This window comes from Macaca nemestrina, chromosome 5, assembly GCF_043159975.1.
Source record: "Macaca nemestrina isolate mMacNem1 chromosome 5, mMacNem.hap1, whole genome shotgun sequence".
Classification (NCBI taxonomy): Eukaryota; Metazoa; Chordata; class Mammalia; order Primates; family Cercopithecidae; genus Macaca; species Macaca nemestrina.
In genome coordinates, this window is record NC_092129.1 from 36,528,488 (window position 1) to 36,550,778 (window position 22,291).

Here is a 22,291-nt window from a genome sequence, read left to right on the forward strand (position 1 = left end):
AACGAATGACGGGAGTGGTTGTGAGAAAAGGAATGAAGATATCCCAGAGGAAGTGACACTGGTACAAAACTTCCTCTTGGAGACATTTCATAGTGTTGAAGGTGCAAAGGTTATGTGAAAACATTGGAAACTGATCTAAACTTAGAAAGGAATATGGAATATGATAATTCTCCAAGGCATAGAAAATATTCTCACTCTGTATTGTGAGTTATGTGATAGATGAGACAAGGTAAGTACTGTTTAGACTATTCTAGATAAGTTGACAGATAAATTCAGTTTCAATTCTTCATTTTTTTTTTTTTTTTTTTTTTTAAAGACAGAGTCTCACTCTGTTGCCCAGGCTGGATCATGGCTCACTGCAACCTCTGCCTCTGCGAGTTCAAATGATTCTCCTGCCTCAGCCTCCCAAGTAGCTGGGATTACAGGAGCCTACCACTGCGACTGACAAATTTTTGTACTTTTAGTAGAGACGGGGTTTCACCATCTTGGCCAGGCTGGTCTTTAACTCCTGACTTCGTGATCCACCTGCCTTGGCCTCCCAGAGTGCTGGAATTACAAGCATGAGTCACTGTGCCTGGCCGATTCTTCATGTTTTAAATTATAATACACTAAATATAGATGTTTTACTATGTTTTATTTTCTTATACATTTATAATTGACAGTAAAACAGTATTTTTTGTTGTTGGTTTGTTTTAGGTTTTTCTTTTTGTTGTTGTTGTTGTTATTTTTGAGCATCTTGCTCTGTCGCCCAGGCTGGAGTGCAGTGGCACGATCTGTGCTCACTGCAACCTCCGCCTCCCGGGTTCAAGTGATTCTCCTTCCTCAGCACCGCCAAGCAGCGGGGATTATAGGCGTGCACCACCATACTGGGCTAATTTTTTTGTATTTTTAGTAGAGATGGGGTTTCACCGTGTTGACCAGGCAGGTCTCGAACTCCTGGCCTCAAGTGATCCACCCACCTCAGCCTCTCAAAGTGCTGGGATTATAGGCGTGAGCCACCACGCCTGGTCGTTTTTGATGTTTTTGATAGATATTTTTAGAGATTATCTTTCCATACAGTTGTGTCAGTTTACACCACCATCAGAGGTTTAGGAGAATCCATTACTACTCTCTTCTGATACCTTGTTCTGCTTATTTGCCCTTGTTAACTTATTTGTTCAAGCTCTTCCTCTGATACCTCCTTATTTTAATGAATACACACACACACACACACACACACACACACACACACACACACACGCAAACATACGTTTTTGTGTCCTTAAAGAAGGCTAACCTTTTGCTCTCTTTGCAAAAACTCTTCCTCTCTTTTATCCATTTTATTTTGAAGTAAGTTAGACCTGCGGCCTCACTTTCCTTACCATTCACTTCCTCTTAAGTCTTTGCGGTCACTTGACAGTAGACAAGTTGAGAGCAGAGGTCATGTCTGTTTTATTACTGAATGTCCAGTACATAGTCGGTACTCGATATTCTTCATCTGAAGGAATGAATTCATAAAAGCTTCCACCCACCATCCACTTGGTCCTATTCACCCATTCCTCCTGTCTCTTCACCTTAGCTTTCCGGAAATACTACACCATCTTTCCATACCTCCACCCATTGTCCATTCCCCTTTGCATTTTCTTGGTTCCAGCTAAGATAGGCTGCTCATTATTCATCTGCCACCTTCCATGTGCCTGCCTTCCTGGAACCCTTCTTTACGCTGCCCTTTCTCCTAGAAGTTTGCTGTGTTCTGTCCTCTCTTCCCTTCCTCCAGTTCCACCTGGCAACATCATGCCATCATTTCCCCCCATTCAGAGCCATGCCAAAAGCTTGCTCTAGGAAACTCTTTCTGATATCCCTCTCCCCAACCACCCCAACCTTTCTCCTTCTTTAAACAACTGTAGAACTTTGCAGGAGGTTTGTAGGGCCTACCAAATATGGGCCATTGATGTGCTGTTTTTAACTTCTTGTACCTAAATAGAAACTCCTTGAGCTATCTCTTATTTTTTCCTTCTGTGTATAACAGTCTTTGCACATCATTAGTACTCAATTAATATTTTATCAAGGTGCCCTATAATCTGACATTCCAGGGAGCTTTCAAGGAAACTTTGTCCCACTAAAAAAAATTTGAGGATTGTTTTGTGGGTTATTCTGCTCCTTTGTCTTCTAACTCATAGAAGTTCCGTCATGATTCTTAGGGGTTGTAGGGTGTGTCCACTTATTTTAAAATGTCAAAGACCAGAAGAGTGGAAAATGGGAAAGTGGCAAAGCGTTAGCACTGGAAAGATGTTTAGAGATCACGTAGTCCAACCCTTAAATTGTATAGATGAATAAACTGGTATCTAGAAAGCTTCAGTAACCTGCCTGAAATCACACAACTAGTTTGTGGTAACACTTGGTCTGGGAGGTTGTCAGTTGACCCTCTTCAGGGCTTGTTCCCACAAGGTGCCACAGTACATGTGAGGATGTTAGGTTTGGGTTTGTGTAGAACTGTTAAAGGAGGCATATAATATTCCATATATTGCCTTTAATGGATTAATACATGGGTAATCCAGACTCTAAATAGAGTTTTCTCTCTCCTTCCCTTAATAATTATAATTTTTATGACTAATTCATTTATACTAACTGGAAGAGTTTCTAATTACATTAACATAGGATGGTATAGAATGGTTGGTTGACATTTGAGTAAACTTCTTATTGAAGTACAAAATACTTACAGAAATGTATACAAATCACATGTGTATAGCTGGAATTTTCAAAAAGTGAACACATCTATGTGACTAGCCCCAGGTTGGAAAAAAGAACAGCACCAGCAAATTTAGAAACATTAAAAGCAATAAAAGGAGAAATAAAAGGATTTTGAAACTGTATAAGGCCAGGCATAGTGGCTCTTGCCTATAATCCCAGCACTTTGGGAGTCTGAGGCAGGAGGATCCCTTGATGCCAGGATTTCAAGGTTATAGTGAACTATGATCATGCCACTGTACCCTAGCCTGGGTAACAGAGTAAGACACTATCTCTAAAAATATAAAATAATAAAATATTTTTTAAAAAAGAAACCATATAATTTTCTCTTTTCTCCCTACAGGTATTGTCAGTATGTGTGTTAACAACAATACTTGGTTGTATATTTGGGTTGAAACCAAGCTGTGCCAAAGAAGGTAATTAGTCGTGTGTGTGTGTGTATGTGTGTGCACAGCCTTATTGAGAATGTGATTGAGGTAAACATTATCTCCTGTTTCTATGAGTACTCCATAGATATTGTCAAGTCAACACTGGTTTGAGCCTTCTTCTTGAAACTCTTGTATTATATTAGCCATGTAAAATTCTACTAACAAAACTTACAAAACTTTATCCCCAAACAGGGAGGAAGGGCTATGACCAATAAACAAACAAATATCTTCAAATAATAAAAAATTAAGAACGAATAAGCAGACACGGCCGAGGGTTCTGATGCAGTTGTCCTGGAGCTCACGCTCCTTAACTTCCTCCATGGACTCGGAGGGCATTCTTTACTGCTCTTGTCCCCTAAGGAGTTAGTTGCTGAAGCAACCCCGTAGGCTACTAGGTGACGGTTACCATCCCTGGGCAACCAGAAACTTATCAGTACGTGCTCTTAAGGTTCCAAAATTGCAGACATTGGTTGTTTCAAAGCCATAGTGATATTTTTTGAACTTCTAGATATATTTTTTTCTTTCCATCAATTGCAGAAATCTATCCAGCATTGATGAGATTACAATAAATAATTAAACTGGATCACAGTAAATTGTAGTGGTTATTATTTTGTCTTTGAGGTAGTTCCCCCCCGATCCCCTCGCAATAAAATCACTGATGGTCATCCTAGAGAATTCAGCTTTGAAAATTGAACAGGTTCTTCTGTTTGGCTATTCTGTGATTGTAGTATTAATTATTTAAAAAATTTTTAGTGATTATTAAGCTATCATGCACTGTTGAAAGGTAGTCATTTTATGTATTCAGTAAACTATTCAGAACACATGTATCTAAGTTTAACTGAAGTAAACAGTTACAGACTTTATTGTTTACCTATTTCATCTTTTAGCAGGAAGTGATTCACTCTTGAGTTGACACATACAAATGGAAAAATAGCAATTTTAATCCAAGCCCGACATAGTATATATCATATTTTAAAAAATTATTAGGTACATATTAATGAGCTCCAAGTAATAGCCATTATTCTAACAGACTTCCCCGAACCCCACTCCAGGTTAGGAAAGTTCGTATTTCTGACACTAGAAATTATTATTGTTACTTCATCTTCTTAAAATTGACTGATTTCCCAGTATCAAATGAGAGTTAAATTCCACGGCAGTGTCTTTTTGGGTCAGAACACCGTTAAAGTCAAGAACTAAGATTATTTCCTTTTCGTTGTTGTTGGATGTCCATTATTTTCCATGTGTTCCTTTTTTTCTTCTTTTTCTCATTGTCCTAATTTTCTCCTTCTCCACTGAAACCTGGCTTATTCAAGGTATCTAGTAATGAACTTCAACAGTTAAATTGTTGTTTGTCATGAAAAGTACTTTCCTCCCATGTCTACCATTTATTCATTTAGCAAAAATGTGCTAATCTTAACTACATGGCATGCACCTGGCTGGGTTTTAGAGGTACAGTATGCTGGGTAAAAGCCAGATGTGGTCTTGGTTTGCCGTCTAACTGGGATATTAACCAAATAACCTAGTTACAAGTAGAATTAAGTAATTGAGGGGAAGGACAAGGTTTTATATGAGCTTAAAAAGTGGAAATCAGGCCTAGCTGGGGAGTTAGGAAAGCTTTTGGAGGGAGCCAGGCTGGATCTAAAGGTGAAATGGGTGTTTCAGGTCAGGGAGGGAAGAGCTATGCCAGGGAGCATGTTCTGAACAAACCCACTACTTCTTTACACCAGGATTGAGAGTGAGGCAGGCTAGGTAATCTTTTCCTTTCTAAAATATTCGTAATCACTTCTAAAAAATTTTTTTCCCCACATTTTGAAATTTTAGGGAACCTCATGCCTGCTTAATCCAACTTTTTCATAGCATGAAATATTCAGAACAAGCCTTTATTCTGACTTTTATTTTATCATACCATAGGTATTTAAGTCTTATCAGACCCAGTAAGGTTTGTAATAATGATAATAATAAAGTTCCCTTTCTTTCCTACATCAAGATATAAAAATCACAAACCAGGTACATAAGGTTACTTTCTGTTTGTGTCACTTTTTGTGTGTATTTGTGAAAAGACTTTTGGGTCACTTTATTACTCCATCTGCATCTTCTAAAGTGGTATTTGAAACTAGTATACACCTTAGTTGTATTAGTTGATGTTTTCTTTGAATTATATAATGATTAGAAACATCTGACTTATTGTTCAATATTTTCAGTTAAAAGTTGCAAAGGTCGCTGTTTTGAGAGAACGTTTGGGAACTGTCGCTGTGATGCTGCCTGTGTTGAGCTTGGAAACTGCTGTTTAGATTACCAGGAGACATGTATAGAACCAGGTAAGGATGTGCAGGGAAAAAATGGAGTTATGGTCATTAGGAAAAGATCAAGGAAAGTTCTGTGTCTTTCAGGTATGTGATTTACCTAATTCATTTGAATGTTTTTTTATTTAGCATACATACACATTTTGACATTAGCTTTTATATTTTCTTTCAACAGTTCCTTAAGAGAAACAAATTTACAGAATTCTTTGTTAAACATTTTATGGATAGCAGAACTTTGCCTATTTTTAATGTATGCTGAAAACCTTTGTAATCTAATTTGCATTCAAATTCTAAAAGCCTGCTTGAAATATAGGAATATTTTCATTATGGTTCTCTGACAGCAAGAGGTCTTATATGTCCACCTATATTTTTAAAAATAAAACTATCAGAATATGAAAATTTTCTCAGTTAGATTTGGACTTCTCTGCATATGACATGGAATAATATTTAAATGAGAGAGATTTATCTATTTTTCATTAGTTTTTATTTTTTAAAGACAGGGACTTGTTCTGTCACCCAGGCTGGAGAGCAGTTGCTCGATCATGGCTCATTGCAACCTTGAACTCCTGGGCTCAAGAGATCCTCCTGCCTCAGCCTCCCAAGTAGCTGGAGCTACAGGCTTACACCATTGTGCCCAACTGATTTTTAAAATTTTTGTAGAGATGAGGTCTCACTACATTGCCCAGGTTGATCTGAAACTCCTGGCCTCAAGCAATCCTCTCACCTTGGCCTGAAAGTCAGACTTAGATTAAGTTTTAGGAAGTAGAAGAAGCCAAGTCTGCATATGAATTGCATAGTGGTAAGGCACATCTAAATTTGAAAATGACAAAATTCTGGAGTTTTAGTGAAATAATAATAATTGGTTCCTACATATTTTACCCCCCTTAGTTTGGCGTGGCCATGGTAGCGGCAGATTCTGTGAGTGACTAAGAGCTGTGAAATTGTTCATTGTTGCTCATGGATCACACTCAGGAAGACAGCAATTCTGTGTTCACTTTGCACATGTTGAATTTGAGACATAAAACACATTTTGCTGATGTTTGTTTCTAGAACATATATGGACTTGCAACAAATTCAGGTGTGGTGAGAAAAGGTTGACCAGAAGCCTCTGTGCCTGTTCAGATGACTGCAAGGACCAGGGTGACTGCTGCATCAACTACAGTTCTGTGTGTCAAGGTCAGGTGCTCGTTGGGCTCTGCAGCAGCTTGGCATCTTCCAGCGTCTTAGCTGGGCTTTACATAGGTGTTATCTTTTATACTAGGAGTCATGGCTATTGGCCAACTGTATTAGCTGAAAAAAATAATTTTAAAACTTTTTATTAAAGAAACTTTTAAACATACACATGAGGAGAGAAAGTATGTAATGAACATTGTACCCATCACCCAGCTTAATGATTATTATTATGTACACATGGCAAATCATATTTTATCTATAACCATGCATTCTCCTGCCACCACCCTCTCATGTTATTTTGATAATAGCAGCATACTTAATGCTGTATTTGTGGAAAGATCCTTCTTACAGTCCTGGCTGGCTTTTATGTCCCGGCTTCCCTCCTAGTAGATGGGGACACTGTCTGCTGTGCATTGAGAGAGTCGATGTGAAATTGTTTAGAAAGATTCGAGGGCATTTTGTAAGGTGATACTATTATGATGTCTTGTCCAGGTATTATTATTTTTTTCAAATTTCTTAACAGAACTTGACTCTATATGAGAGAGAACTAAGACACCAAAATACCAAGGATTTTGATGAGTGGATAGAAGGAGAGGGTTGTAAATTTTGACTGAAAATATTAAGAATTCGAAAATGGAAAAGATACCTTCAAGTTCTCACAAATACAGTAGTATGTTTTAGTCTTACAATTATGCATCCATTTTTAATTTCTGATATCAACTAACTCTTATTTTGAAACAGAATAATTATCTTTATTGATTATACACCTCCAGAATCATGTCCTGTGTTATCTATCAATCTGTTCGCATACTTTGTTTTTAGAGTCTGTCCTAATGTGTCTCACAAGCATCACAATTATTATTACTGTTAAGCGTGTTGAATTCATTTTATTTTCTTGAAAATATTTTAGGTGAGAAAAGTTGGGTAGAAGAACCATGTGAGAGCATTAATGAGCCACAGTGCCCAGCAGGGTAAGATTATATTCTGAGGTATTCATTTTTTCTTTTTTAGAAGTACAGCATCATTTTTTTCCTTTCCAAATTAAGATGATAAAAATAATAAAATCACTGATTTATTAAACATTACAGGTTGTGTATCCTTTATCCAAAATGTTTGGTATGAGAACTGTTTTGGATTTTGGATTTTTTTGGATTTTGGAATATTTGCGTTTTACCAGTTTGAGCATCTCAAATCTGAAAATCCCAAATGCTCCAGTGAGCATTGCCTTTGAGCATCATATCAGTGCTCAAAAGTTATGGATTTTGAAGCATTTGAGATATCAGATTTTCAGATTTGGGATGTCCAACCTGTGTTTTTAGCCAGATCTTGTGTTTGGCAATGGTGGAACAGAGATTATTATGGAGTTATCCCTATTCTGGAATTTTATAGAAAAAAGAGAGGTCGTGAATATTTAGTCTTTAGTATTGAAGAATGCTAGATAGAAATATTTGCATTTTCCTTTTCAGGAAGGAAGGATCTTTACTTTCATTTGGAGTTTTGAGAGCTGCTAAACTTGTAGAAAATTTAAGTTCTTTTTTTTTTTTTTTTTGTATTTTGGTCCATTTATACATTTTTGGGATAAACAACCTGTTTGTGAGAGATGATACATTTTTAAAAATAATTCATGTATTTTTTTTTTTTTTTGTCCTTCAAATATTTTGTACAGGGTCTTCCATATATGACACCGTCGAAAAGAGTGTGTGTGGAATTTAAAGGGTGAAGATTTTATAAAGGTGTTAGGTGTATTTATCTTTGTTCCATTTGAGGTCTACCATCTCATCCATTTGAATTATTCATCTTCAGAAATGTATTTTTACCTCTTTAAAATGATAGTTTTCTCAGACTATTAAAATTTTTAAGCTGTATTTTAGTTCATTTTGTTCATGTATATAATTTTTGTTATATGTCTTCTTTTTTTCTTTTGGAAGGAAGAGTACTTTTGATTTAAATATGCAGGAGCAACAGCAGCCAAAACTAAACCTCAACCAAATGATTTCAACAGAAGAAGCTTTTTTTAAGGAAAACTTTTCATGTACCCTAAACTGTCTTTTAAATCCAAGGAATACTAGGAATGTTAGACTTAGTGAATTTCGAATCTTTCTTTTTCTTCTAAATATTGCTTATAATTTTTCAATTGTAATATTGAATCTTTTAGTGGAAAACATAACCCTTTCTTTACAAGAAGATCGTAACTTAGGCCACTTATTATTACACTGGATAATTTACCAGTGTGTTTACCTGATGGCCCACTAACCTGCTTTTATGATTTCTGTTGATTGAATAAAACTAGTTTTATATAGTTTTATTTGGACCATTAAGACTATATACACTGGTTCTGTAGAGTCTCTCAGTGGAGCTATGTTACAGATAGTAGCTAGTGAAAATTGTATAAAAATTTTCTCCTTGTCGGGTTGCTTTTGTGTTTGTGTATGAGGGTAAGATGGGAGGAGGCAGAGTTGAAAAGGCAAGGTAAGATATTTGCTGTCAAATTTAAATTTTCTGAGTAAACTTTCAGTGGGAAGTCTTCTCACAGTTATCCAGTGTTAAACTGCCAAGAGCAACTCGGCTGGGGAGACCCAACCCAGCGGCGCTAGAGGAATTAAAGACACACACACAGAAATACTGAGGTGTGAAGTGGGAAATCAGGGGTCTCACAGCATTTAGAACTGAGAGCCCCGAACAGAGATTTACCCACATATTTATTAATAGCAAGCCAGTCATTAGCATTGTTGCTATAGATATTAAATTAACTAAAAGTATCCCTTATAGGAAATGAAGGAAGGGATGGGCCAAATTAAAGGAATAGGTTGGACTAGTTAACTGCAGCAGGAGCATGTCCTTAAGGCACAGATCGCTCATGCTATTGTTTGTGGCTTAAGAATGCCTTTAAGTGGGTTTTCTGCCCTGGGTGGGCCAGGTGTTCCTTGCCCTCATTCTGGTAAACCCACAACCTTCCAGCGTGGGTGTTATGGCCATCATGAACATGTCACAGTGCTGCAGAGATTTTGTTTATGGCCAGTTTTGGGGCCAGTTTATGGCCAGATTTTGGGGGGCCTGTTCCCAACATTATACAAGTTCCCTACCACCTACCATGTATCACTAGATGTTACAAAATGTCTGAGCCATGGCTGTTTGGGGGTAGCCACATAGCCACCGTCCATAGCTATTCTCATTTGTCAAGTATATTAGAATCCTCTGTGGTTTTTGGCCTCTTTGGAATTTCCACACTACATGTTAACTCTTTGTATATGTATGTATGTGTTGTTGAAACCTCATTGATCATTCCCAGCTTTGGAATCATTTCTTTGTTGTTTATATATTTAAATATAGTATCTTTCAAATTTTGTATTAAGTATTTATATCTTTTAAATATAATAAGCCTAAAAACTAAATACAGTATACATAGGCTTGGTGGGTGGCTCATACCTGTAATCCTAACACTTTGGGAGGCCGAGGAGGGAAGATTGCTTGAGCCTAGGAATTCGAGACCAGGCTGGGCAACATAGTGAGACCTCATCTCTACAAAAAATAAAAATAAAAATATTAACCAGGTGTGGTGGTATGTGTTTGTAGTCCCAGCTACTCAGGAGGGTGAGGCAGGAGGATCACTTGAGCCCAGGAGGTTAAGGCTGCAGTGAGCTGTGATAGCGCCACTGCACTGCAGCCTGAGCAACAGAGTGAGACCCTGTCTCAAAAATAAAATAAAAATAAAATAATAAAATAGTGTGTAATGTATATACTATATGAAGTACTGTTTACTATATTAGAGTCCATATCAGAAAGTGGTGGTTCAGGAAAAATATTTACGGAAATATTATATGCTGGTTTTTTTTATTGTTTATTTTCCTGCAAATTGGGAAAACAATATTGTATTTCAGTAGCAATTGGTTTAGCTTTTCGAACAGCAGGAACCATGAATGATGTTTCTGTATGGTGGCTCAAAATGATATGAATGCTTAATATATACTATTTGATGATGTACGTATTATGAAATGATAGAGCATGTATATAAATATAGATATAAATGCATGTAAAATATACTTTATCAGTATGCTTGCCGACTTTGTTAGTTTTCTTAAGATCACACAGACCTTAGTGGAAAATCTTCACTGGACCTGTGCCTAGAAGGTAGCATATCTTCATTGGATATGTCTTGTCTTTGCTTCTTTAAACATTTTTTTTTCTTTTTCATTACCCAGGTTTGAAACGCCTCCTACCCTCTTATTTTCTTTGGATGGATTCAGGGCAGAATATTTACACACTTGGGGTGGACTTCTTCCTGTTATTAGCAAACTAAGTGAGTAACTTCGGAGTCTACTGCTGGACTATCACGATTTCAGTGCGATCGACTAGGCAGGCAGTCTTTCTTGGAAAAGTACTGGCAGAACCTAATTGTTTCACTAAACTTTTCTACGGCAAAGTAGTTGAACCTGGTGATAAGGAACTTACCTTTAATAGTGTGATTACTCTGAAGCTGTCCTTCAAAAAAAATAAGTTAATATGGTTATCTTAGAATTTTAACCTTTGGCCATTTTTATATGTATTTATTCTTTCTCAGAATTTTGAATTCCTTGTGAAAAAGTCCCTTGTTTATTTATTTTACAAATATTATTATTATTATTTTTGAGACTGAGTCTCACTCTGTCACCCAGGCCGGAGTGCAGTGGCGTGATCTTGGCTCACTGCAACCTCTGCCTCCCAGGTTCAAGCGATTCTCATGCCACAGCCTCCCAAGTAGCTGGGATTACAAGCGCATGACACCACGCCTGGCTAATTTTTGTATTTTTAGTAGAGACAGGGTTTTGCCATGTTTCCCAGGCTGGTCTCGAACTCCTGGGCTCAAGCAATCCACCCACCTTGGCCTCCCAAAGTGCTGGGATTATAGGCATGAGCCACCACGCCCAGCCTTATTTTACAGATATTTTATTTCAGAAATAGAATTTCAAAAACTAAAGGTATTTCTGAGATATTACAAGTACAGACAGACTATTTGTCAGTTATTCTGTATTCTCCTTTGGATTGAATTGGATTCTTCCAATTTTTTTTTTTTTTTTTAAATCTCAATCAGGCCTTAATTAAGTGGTTTTTCTATAAATTCCCCATAAAATCGTAGAATGTTTTCTTAATATTGATGCTAAAGTTTTAAATCACGTTAACAACCTTTAAGCAGCTACAATGTAATACTGGACCAAAACAGAAGTAAGTAAATACAATTACTTTAGCTTTTTTCTGGAATTCTAAATTATTTTTTACCAGATTAGAGTATGTGAGGTGCTTTAAACATTAACATCACTCTCTGTATATTCATATGTATGTCACTATGCTTGTCTTATGAAGTGCCAAAATAATTTTGGGAGAGTTTTAAAAATGTTTAGTTTTTAATTTCTACATAGAAGAAGATGGTTTTATTTTGTTTTAATATTTTGCATAAAAAGTCTTTAGCTTTGCATGAACAAAGCTGTGTTCTTCCCAGCAGGCCCATGGCCTTTGAAGTTTAAATACAGCCCTTTGTTACCATTATCAGGAGAGCTTGTCTCTATGGTACCAAATGCGGCATTGTGAGTTTAGAGTTGAGAGGTGGAGGTGCCTGTATATGAAGTTTACAATAAATCATTAAACAATGAGCCCAAGCCCTAGCTTTGAATAATTAGGGAATGTAGCCTGTAATTCTGAACTGAGAGAAGGCAGTGAGATAATATAGACACATGCCAATTTGAGGGACGTTTTTGGGCGAATGGAGTATTGAATGCTAGAATCATTAGTTATGTGTTCCCTCCTCAATAGTAGAGGCAGGAGAAAAAGAACGAGGCACCAGAACTAGATCAGCAGGCCAACAGGAATAGTCGGACCTTGGCGCTTTCGTGGACTTGAAGCCACAAGATGCCTTTTGTCTTTAAAGCGGCTGAGTTTGTCCAAGGTTAGCTGGTTCTAGATCTATGGCCTGGGACACTGTCTTCCCAGCTACTCCTTCACCCTTGTTTTAATTTTTAGACTTAGTTCAGGGTTTTCTTTTTCTACGTCTTATGATTTAGGTATTTGACCACTAAGTAGTATCAAAGAACTTACAAGCATCATTTTATTATAACCTGTTCATCTTGAATGAAGTAATGTTATGGGTAATTGGCTTAATTATTTTAAAGTTTTTCTGACTAAGAGAAAAATGAAGTCATCTTTAACATTGGATTTGTATCCACAGTGTTGCTTTATAATTATATTCATACTGAATTTTTATCTGAGTAAAATCCCTCCTGGGCTAATTTTTTTTTTTATGTGATTTAGACTGTTGTGGTACCACCACTAAAAGAGGTAGGCCAATTGTCAGATGTGTTTAATAACAATGTTTATTTTTTTCCCTTCTAGAAAAATGTGGAACATATACTAAAAACATGAGACCAGTATATCCAACAAAAACTTTCCCCAATCACTACAGCATTGTCACCGTAAGCTCTGCATTTCAACTTCTATCTGTTTGCAGAAGTGAGATGGGATTGTAGCAGTTTTTGAGAGAATAGATTTAAGATAAAAGAAAAACAACTTATTTTCCAGTATGTAGTTAAGCAAGGAAACCCAGGTTCTGATCTTTGCTGTGCCACGAACTAGCTGTGGCTTTGGAAAGGTCACTTTACTGGCTGCGTCTCCATTTTCTCATCTGTGAAAAGAGATGACTCAAGACCTCAAGAAACGATTTCCTGGTTTCCTTTCAGTGTTAATATTCTGTGATTCTTGTATCTTAGTTTTGAGGCTTACTTTGTTTGAGCCAAAAAACTGTCCCAAACTCCTGTGTTCACAACTTGTCTTTCCAATCATCTTGATGATGAATTTAAGCAAGCCACTTCGCCTGACTCCGAATAGGATTACAATCCTGTTTTTGTTTCAACGTTTCCAGATTTAATTTGAGTCAAATAAAACAGCAGGACTCATTAAACTTTAGAATTGAAGCCAGAAAATTAGTATGTTAGCTTATATTGATTCAAGCTACTCTGGGACCTCACCAAAAAAGGAATTTGTTCTGCAGAAATGCTTTACTCAACAATTTAAAAAGATAACAGCATTGTTTTCAAAATTTGAGAGGCTACTTTTTTTTTTTTTTTTTTTTGAGATGGGCTCTCACTGTCACCAGGCTGGAGTGCAGTGGTGCAGTCTCGGCTCACTGCAACCTCCACTGCCCGAGTTCAAATACTTCCCCTGCCTCAGCCTCCCAAGTAGCTGGGACTACAGGTGCACACCACCACCCCCAGCTAATTTTTGTATTTTTAGTAGAGTCGGGGTTTTGTTGCCTGCATGGGCCTAGGGGGACTGAACAAAGTGGCAGAGGCAGGGCATGTGGGAATAAAAGACAAAGTCAAAGGAGTATATCTGGAAGAAGGGGTCAGGGGGTACCTTGCCTCTAGTGACAAGGACCCTGAGCTTTACACAGCCCTCCATATTTATTAGGCAAAAGAGATAGCGAGTGGGGGCTAATTGTCAGTTGGCCTTTTGGTTCACAGCAGGCTTGTGAGACTGCATTCTTCGAACAATAGGCTAGATTTTTCAGTAGATAACTTCAAGGATCCTGGCGCCAGGGAGTGAGGCCCTCAGCAAACCTTTTGGTGGCAGGGCAGTGTGAGTTTGCCCACATCCTGCATTCATGATAAACAGTTTGCTGTTTGATCATACAGCCTCCAGTGGAATGCTGAGTTGGTCATGTTCCACAGGCCTTCGGCTCCCTGCAGGGTTTCACCATATTGGCCAGAATGGTCTCCATCTCTTGACCTCGTGATCTGCCTGCCTCACCCTCCCAAAGTACTGAGATTACAAGTGTGAGCCACTGGGCCCGGCCAAGGCTGCCTTTTTTATATAGATCTTTATCCTTAGTATTACTGACTTATTTTCTCCTATTACATAATTTAAATCACAAATACTACATAAAATCTTAAGTGGTTGTGTTTTGCCGTTACCTGATTTTTTTGTTTTTCTTTCCTTAAACTTATTATAATTCCATGTGGCTTCAGTTATCGGTTTCTTTTTGATGATTTTTTTTTCTGTGAATTTATTTAACATTAAGTAAACACAACTTGCATATAATCTGTTTTATCTTTTTTAGGGGTTGTATCCAGAATCTCATGGCATAATTGACAATAAAATGTATGATCCCAAAATGAATGCTTCCTTTTCACTTAAAAGTAAAGAGAAATTTAATCCTGAGTGGTACAAAGGAGAACCAGTGAGTTCTTTGTTTTTCTACTGAAATAGTTTATTATTCTCATCTATTTCAATTAGAGTAAAATAACCAGTTCTCTGGAGCTTTTAATAACCGATTTCATTTAGTGTGTCTGTGGCCGTTCTTTTGTAAATGGAGATGAATGCTGATAATCCTAAACATAATTTGTATAATTGCGTAAAAGGAGAGTAGTTTATTTCAGAGGTGGATTTGGGTTGTGCTGGGCCATTTTTCTTTTCTGATCAATTCTTCTTCTACCAGTAGCATAAAGCAGTAGTGTGGGGGTAATAACTTTGATCTACACAAAACTCTGTTGCTTTTGAAAGTCTTGGTTCGATTTACGTGTGCTAATTTAGGAGGTTCTTTCCAATTGTGATTTAACTGTATTCTCCTTTTTACTTTTTAAAATTCTCCAATTCTCCAATTTACTTTTAAAAATTGCCACAATTTAAAAAAATTTTTTACAAAGTTGCCACAATATTTTAAATTGCCACAATAATTATATAAGGTCTATTTAAATAATCACGATATTCCTCTTAGAAGGACAGAGAGCATAAGAGTTTGCAGGTTATGAATTCAAATTTTAGCTCTGACATTTAAAGCTGTGTGACTTTGGGCAAATCATTCTGTTTCTGCCTCCGTTTTATCGTATCTATACTGTAGATAATATTGTTTACTACTTCGTAGGATTATTGTGGGATTATGTGAATTAATAATGTAGGATGCTTGTAGGAATACTATTTAGAACCATGATTGGCCATAATAAGTGCTTAATAAATGTTAGTTACATACACAAATATCTCAACAAGTTAAAGACATGTATATTTGTGATTTTTTTTTTCTTTTTAGAGAAAACAGTCAATTAGGGGAATAGCTCCAAAAGCTGCAGGAGTTAATCTCTGACTATTTAATATCTTGTTGCTGCTTAAGAGTCATATTACATGATTATTGTGATCTAAGTGCTGAAGCTTGTTGACCTTAAAATCATTCTAGCACTAGAGAGGAATTCATTGGTGTGTTGCATGAACACATACTTTCATGAGAGATGAATGTTTGCATGATTTCTTAATTTTCCTTCATTATCTGCTCCAGATTTGGGTCACAGCTAAGTATCAAGGCCTCAAGTCTGGCACGTTTTTCTGGCCAGGATCAGATGTGGAAATTAATGGAATTTTCCCAGACATCTATAAAATGTATAATGGGTATGTGAAATGAACTTTTTCTAGGATCTGTAACATAGAACAGCTTATTCTTATGTAATCTCCTTTTTATCAAATCCTAAGCTTTAGCATTTGAGTGATATGTTGACTGAAAAATGAGAACTGAAGAACTCTTTCTCAAAGAGTTTAGATAGATGGCAAATGGACAGTAAAACTAGAGAAGTGGGCCGGCCTTGGTGGCTCACACCTGTAATCCCAGCACTTTGGGAGACTGAGGCGAGTGGGTCACCTGAGGTCAGGAGTTCGAGACCAGCCTGGCCAACGTGGTAAAACCCCATCTCTACTAAAAATACAAAAATTTCCATTTCTAAAGTAGTAAATATGCTTTCTAGTGTAAGAAATGGATTGGAATTAACCTCTGTGTGATATTTGAGATCCATGATGCATTGAGAAAAAAACAAAAACTTTTTAATAGGAGAAACTCTTTGGCCCATTTGAGCAAGATTACTGAAATAATTTTATTTATTTTTAAATTATAAAATTTCTGTCACAATATCAATACAATGCATTTAGAAGGATGAACAGAAAATACCTTAAATCCCAGACACGAAATGCATAGCAGTTTTCCTTGTGATCTTATGCTAGTTTGTGTTCTTTATGGCTTCCGTGAGCACAGTGCAATGCCTCTTCTTCACCTTCTTATTTGCCACTGTTTTTATTCCATGGACAGTAATTAAGAGTTTATGGGCTGGGCATGGTGGCTCACACATGTAATCTCAGCACTTTGGGAGGCCTAGGCGGGCAGAGCACGAGGTCAGGAGATTACCTGGCTAACACGGTGAAACCCCGTCATTACTAAAATAAAAAAAAAAAAAAAGAAAAAAATAGCCAGGTGTAGTGGTGCACACCTGTAGTCCCAGCTGCTCAGGAGACTGAGGCAGGGGAATTGCTTGAACCTGGGAGGCAGAGATTGCAGTGAACCGAGATCGCGCTACTGCACTCCAACCTGGCAACACAGTGAGATTCCATCTCAAAAAAGAAAAGAAAAAAAAAAAGAGTTTATGTACTAAGAATAGGGGATTCAAAGATTAATAGTATATGGTCTGTTGGCTTTTTAACAGTACACAACTAATTGTACTTGGGTGTGGCAAGAACTCTGATTAGAAGTGTGTAAACAAAGCCTGAGAAAGGCATAAGGCATAGTCAATGCTGCTCAGGAAATACTGCCTAGAGAACTACTATCTGCTTCTCAGGTGCCTGCTTCACAGCTGTGCTGACTCATCAGTGAGTGAGTGCTTCGTGCTGGAGGCTTTGCAAAGTATATTAACACATGAGTTATTCATGTGGTATGCAGTGACTGTTTTCAGGCCCATGAATATTATCCTCAAGTAGAAGATAGCAAGCAAAGTTTTAAATCCAGTTGCAACTTTTATCTGTGTAAAACCTAACTTTCATTCCTTCACTGGGAAAATAAATTTTTCAAATAAAACTCCTACTTGATTTCCAACACAATAGATATGAAATAGCTTTTAGTAGTTCTTAATGACATTTTCAATGAAAAAAAAAAACCTGTATTTTAAACCCGAACAATTGTCAGACATCTTTTATTTTTGTTTGTTCTTAATTTTAGTTCAGTACCATTTGAAGAAAGGATTTTGGCTGTTCTTCAGTGGCTACAGCTTCCTAAAGATGAAAGGTCTGTAGGCAATTAATTTCTATTGTAAATACTTCATTTTGTAGAAACGATATATTATTTTAAAAATAGACTACAACAAAACTTTGCTATTTGCTGTGCTGTTTTATATCGAAATAAATTCTTTAATGATCATACCACATTTTGAAGAATTTCAAAGTTGTAAATTGTTTCTCAGTAGAACTGTTACCCCAGTGTTATAAAATTTAATCCCTATCAATTGATGAATTATTTTTTCCATTCTGTTTTTCAATGTGTTCGTAAAATATTACATTTTGATACTGTTTGATTTAGACCACACTTTTACACTCTGTATTTAGAAGAACCAGATTCTTCAGGTCATTCATATGGACCCGTCAGCAGTGAAGTAAGTACATTTTTATCAGTAATTATTTCATTAAACCCAGTCATCAAACTGAACCTTGCTTTGAAGGAGGCTGCTGGACCATTCTGTAGGATTCTGTGGTTTCTGGAAAAAGCAAGTATTATACACAATATTACTAAATAAAAGGATGTACTTTAAACACAATAAGAGTTGGGAGAATTGTTTAGCCTGTGTTTTCCACAGTGCTAAATTGAACTGATGATGAATTAGCTTCTATATTTTCAATGTGAAAGCCTTTATCCACTCCATCGCCCCCTACCTTGGCCTAAATACTAAGTGCTTTTTGAGAATGTTGTAAACAGCTAAACCTCCAGTAGAAAATACAGGGTAATAAGTCAAATAGTAGAGGAATCCTCCTCTGAACTCTCTTGCTTAGGAGATATGCTTTGGCCACCTGAGACCATGCTTACAACAGAGGTCCCATAGAAGGATGGGAGATTTTATCAAAATTATAGAGATATTTGAATAATTATTTTTGTTGAGTATTTCCTAGGAAACTAGAGGTATGAAACAGCTCATGGACTAACACTTTCAATGTAACATCTCGTTTGATCTGACACCCTTTCAGGAACTTAGCCAGCTCCTAGCTATGTTTTTAATCTGTATAGCACTTTAAAACAGCAAACACTGCTTTCAGTTTTCACGTGGCCATATCATTTTTGTTACCATTTTAATGGCAAAAAACCACAATTACTTTTGCACCAACCTAGTATTTTTTTTTTTTTTTTTTTTTTTTTGAGACGAAGTCTCGCTCTGTCGCCCAGGCTGGAGTGCAGTGGCCGGATCTCAGCTCACTGCAAGCTCTGCCTCCCGGGTTCACGCCATTCTCCTGCCTCAGCCTCCTGAGTAGCTGGGACTATAGGCGCCCGCCACTGCGCCCGGCTAATTTTTTTGTATCTTTAGTAGAGACGGGGTTTCACCGTGTTAGCCAGGATGGTCTCGATCTCCTGACCTCGTGATCCACCCGTCTCGGCCTCCCAGAGTGCTGGGATTACAGGTGCGAGCCACCGCGCCCGGCCAACCTAGTATTTTGGAACACGGGAAGCATTAGAACAGAAAATGATTTGAAGGCTGGGTACGGTGGCTAACACCTGTAATCCCAGCACTTTGGGAGGCCGAGATGGATGGATCACCTGAGGTCAGGAGTTTGACGCCAGCCTGGCCAACATGGCAAAACCCTATCTTTACTAAAAATACAAAAAAATTAGCCAGGCCTTGTGGTGTGTGTCCATAATCCCAGCTACTCAGGAGGCTGAGGCAAGAGAATCGCTTGAACCCAGAAGTGGGAGGTTGCAGTGAGCTGAGATTGCACCACTACACTCCAGCCTGGGCGACAGAGCGGGACTCTGTCTCAAAAAAAAAAAAAAAAAAAAAAAAAAAAAGAGAGAGAAAGAAAAAGATAATGATTTGAGCATATTTCCTTGTACCTCTAAGTTAACTTTCCTTCTGATATATATTTTGTCTGTGACCTAAGATATGAAAGGAAGTAAAAAGTAAGGATCTTGACTATTTTGGGTCATGATGAAAGTGGAAAGAGGTATTGCCAGGATCCCTCCTGTCTGAATCCTTGTGTAGTTATCTTGTGCCGCCTGTGATTCCAAGGAGGTCATAGACTATTTAAAAAAAAAACACTCTTTCTTAATTTCTAGGGCTTCACTCTCAAATTCCTATCAGTTCTCCTGCCCAGGTAGCCCAGGTTGGATAGTTGGTGAGCTTTAAGGACTCTTCAGCACAGAGTCGAGACTAAAGCCTAGCCTGACATGTCTGTCATGATCCCTGTTTTTGAGGGTGCTGCTTGCCTAATTCAGCAACAGCAGAGGGAGGAAAAAAAAGCATCCTTATTTTTCTCACTTGAATTTACAACAGCTGCCTAAACCATCTTCCCTTCATTTCCCTTTCCCTGATTCTGCCCTAGATTTGCCCCTCTTAAAAAGTAGGTACTGCCTGGATCACTATCACCTTGGATAAAAGAGAGTGAAGAGAGAAGGAAGTTGACCCTCACCTAGGTCCCTTTTTACCCTTTGTATTCTTTCCATCAAAATCCATCTCCAGCAGCTCCACTGTAGTTAGTAACTCCATTGTGCCTTCCTTTCATTCTGTCCTTCAACTTAGCAGAAATACTCCTGGCTTAGAGGGAGGATAAGGAAGATGCATGCCAACAACTTGGACATGTCATAATTGGTCAAAGGGAAACGTTTCTTGTAGCTGTTGTCTTGATTTGAACAATTGGCTACATGGTAGTTTGATTTTTGCTCTTTCACTAAAGTCACTGATACCCAAGACTTGTGTCTGGGTCAATTTGGCTACAGAAAAATCCAAGGATTGTTTTATACTTGTTTATAAGGTTACATACAGTTTAAAATCATTGCTACCTTTTCTAATTCACTAACAATGTGCCAAAGCATCTGCTTTTCTGACTCATCTTCATTTAAGGTTGAGCCCATTACTTTTCAAATCATATCCATCAATTTGCAAACTCTGTAAACTCCAGCATTACTGGCACAACAAAACCCACTTTATCTTAATGCTTAAAAATTCCAATTCATGTTGCTTGGATATCTTTAAATGAAAGACCTTGTCTTGTTTCATATTACAGTGAAAAAGCTTATCTCATATTACAGTGAAATATACTGACAATGAATGAAGATTAAACTGATTCCACACGTTACAGAAAACATACAAAACTGCACAAGAATTTTTCTCAAATGGTTTTGCAAGGAGAGAGGGTAAAATGAGTGCCAGAAAGCAATTTGCCAATATCATTTGTCATTCTGTGTTCTTGTAATATTCATACGTAAAATACATGCAGTTTGTAAGGAAATAATGAGTTGTAGTCCTATGAGTTCTAATTTAGAAAATTCAATACATTGAATTATAAGAAGCATTTCATGAATAATTTGAACATTTTTGAAAATTAGGAAACGTATTTATACAATGACCATTTGAATGATCAGAAAGTATAAGAAGAAATTAATTGAGGAAAATGAAGTGGTAATTAAGAACATGTTGGTTTCTGGCCAAACACTGTAGATTTGAGCTATTATTATTTTGGCTTAAGTTGGGTCTAATTTAAGTAGTAGCATTCTGACCTCAGGAAGGGAGAACTAGTAGATCAGCTAATCTCATTCACAAAACTTAAAATTGAACATGTATAGAATTAGGACTCTTGCATTGTTAATGATCTGCTGTTATTTACTGTTCTTTGTATCTCTGACCCTGACCTGTCTTAGTCTAATGTGAATCAGCTCATCCTAGTTGCATCCACTGGCCCTTATCTATCTATCTTTCTTTCTTTTTCTTCTTCTTCTTTTTTTTATTTTATTTTTATTTTTAACAGAGATAGCTTTATGTATAAATAGCCATTAGTGTGGAATGCATCGCATGAGGTTGTTGCTTCCCATTCTTAGGTCATCAAAGCCTTGCAGAGGGTTGACAATATGGTTGGTATGCTGATGGATGGTCTGAAAGAGCTGAACTTGCACAGGTGCCTGAACCTCATCCTTGTTTCGGATCATGGTAATCTGAATTTGCATTATTTGCTCTTCAGGATAAAGGGCTGAACAAAGTTTACTTGATTGTTTCCTAATTTCTTCTGAATGTTATAGTGAATTCTTTTTAAAAAATGTAGTTTCTTGTGGAAAGTCTTTAGGAAAAAAATACATTAAATATAAAATGTAAGTGAAACACAGAATTCACAGAAACCTAAGTGCTTGTCAAGCACAATGTACCAATCTTCTGATTTGAGAAAAAAGAATACACCAAGAATTTGAATAGTTAAAAAATATACATTTTCAACATTAAATTTTTATAACTCTACAATTTTAGATTTAATTGGAACTGATTATTATGTCTTCAATTGTCTTTTTTTGTTTTTGAGACAGTCTCACACTGTTACCCAGGCTGGAGTACAGTAGCATGATCACAGCTCACTGCAGCCTCAGCTTCCTGGGCTCAAGTGATTCTCCTGCCTCAGCCTCCTGAGTAGTGGAACTACAGGCATGTGCCTTGACTAATAAAGAGAATTTTTTTTGGTAGAGATGGGATCTTGCTATGTTGACCAGGCTGGTCTCGAACTCGTGGTCTCAAGCTCCCACCGCTGCCTCTCAAAGTGGTGGGATTACAGGGATTAGCCATCGTGCCCAGCCTTCAATTTTCTTTAGCATGATAAATGTGACTTTAGAAGCATTATGTATTAATTTTGATAGTATTTTAATTTCACTTG

General features: G+C 37.2%; 1 protein-coding gene across 1 annotated transcript in view; it reads left to right on the top strand.

Moving 5' to 3' along the window:
* The window catches only part of LOC105465611 (ectonucleotide pyrophosphatase/phosphodiesterase 1), an 88,755-nt gene that overhangs the window by 37,505 nt on the left and 28,959 nt on the right, over positions 1-22,291 (top strand). The window contains exons 2-12 of the mRNA XM_071096476.1: positions 3,071-3,143; positions 5,357-5,473; positions 6,509-6,634; positions 7,542-7,602; positions 10,831-10,928; positions 12,992-13,071; positions 14,715-14,834; positions 15,924-16,033; positions 17,622-17,687; positions 17,979-18,051; positions 21,477-21,585. Of these exons, the coding sequence (XP_070952577.1) occupies positions 3,071-3,143; positions 5,357-5,473; positions 6,509-6,634; positions 7,542-7,602; positions 10,831-10,928; positions 12,992-13,071; positions 14,715-14,834; positions 15,924-16,033; positions 17,622-17,687; positions 17,979-18,051; positions 21,477-21,585 (1,033 nt within the window). The remainder of the gene's footprint in view (positions 1-3,070; positions 3,144-5,356; positions 5,474-6,508; positions 6,635-7,541; positions 7,603-10,830; positions 10,929-12,991; positions 13,072-14,714; positions 14,835-15,923; positions 16,034-17,621; positions 17,688-17,978; positions 18,052-21,476; positions 21,586-22,291) is intronic.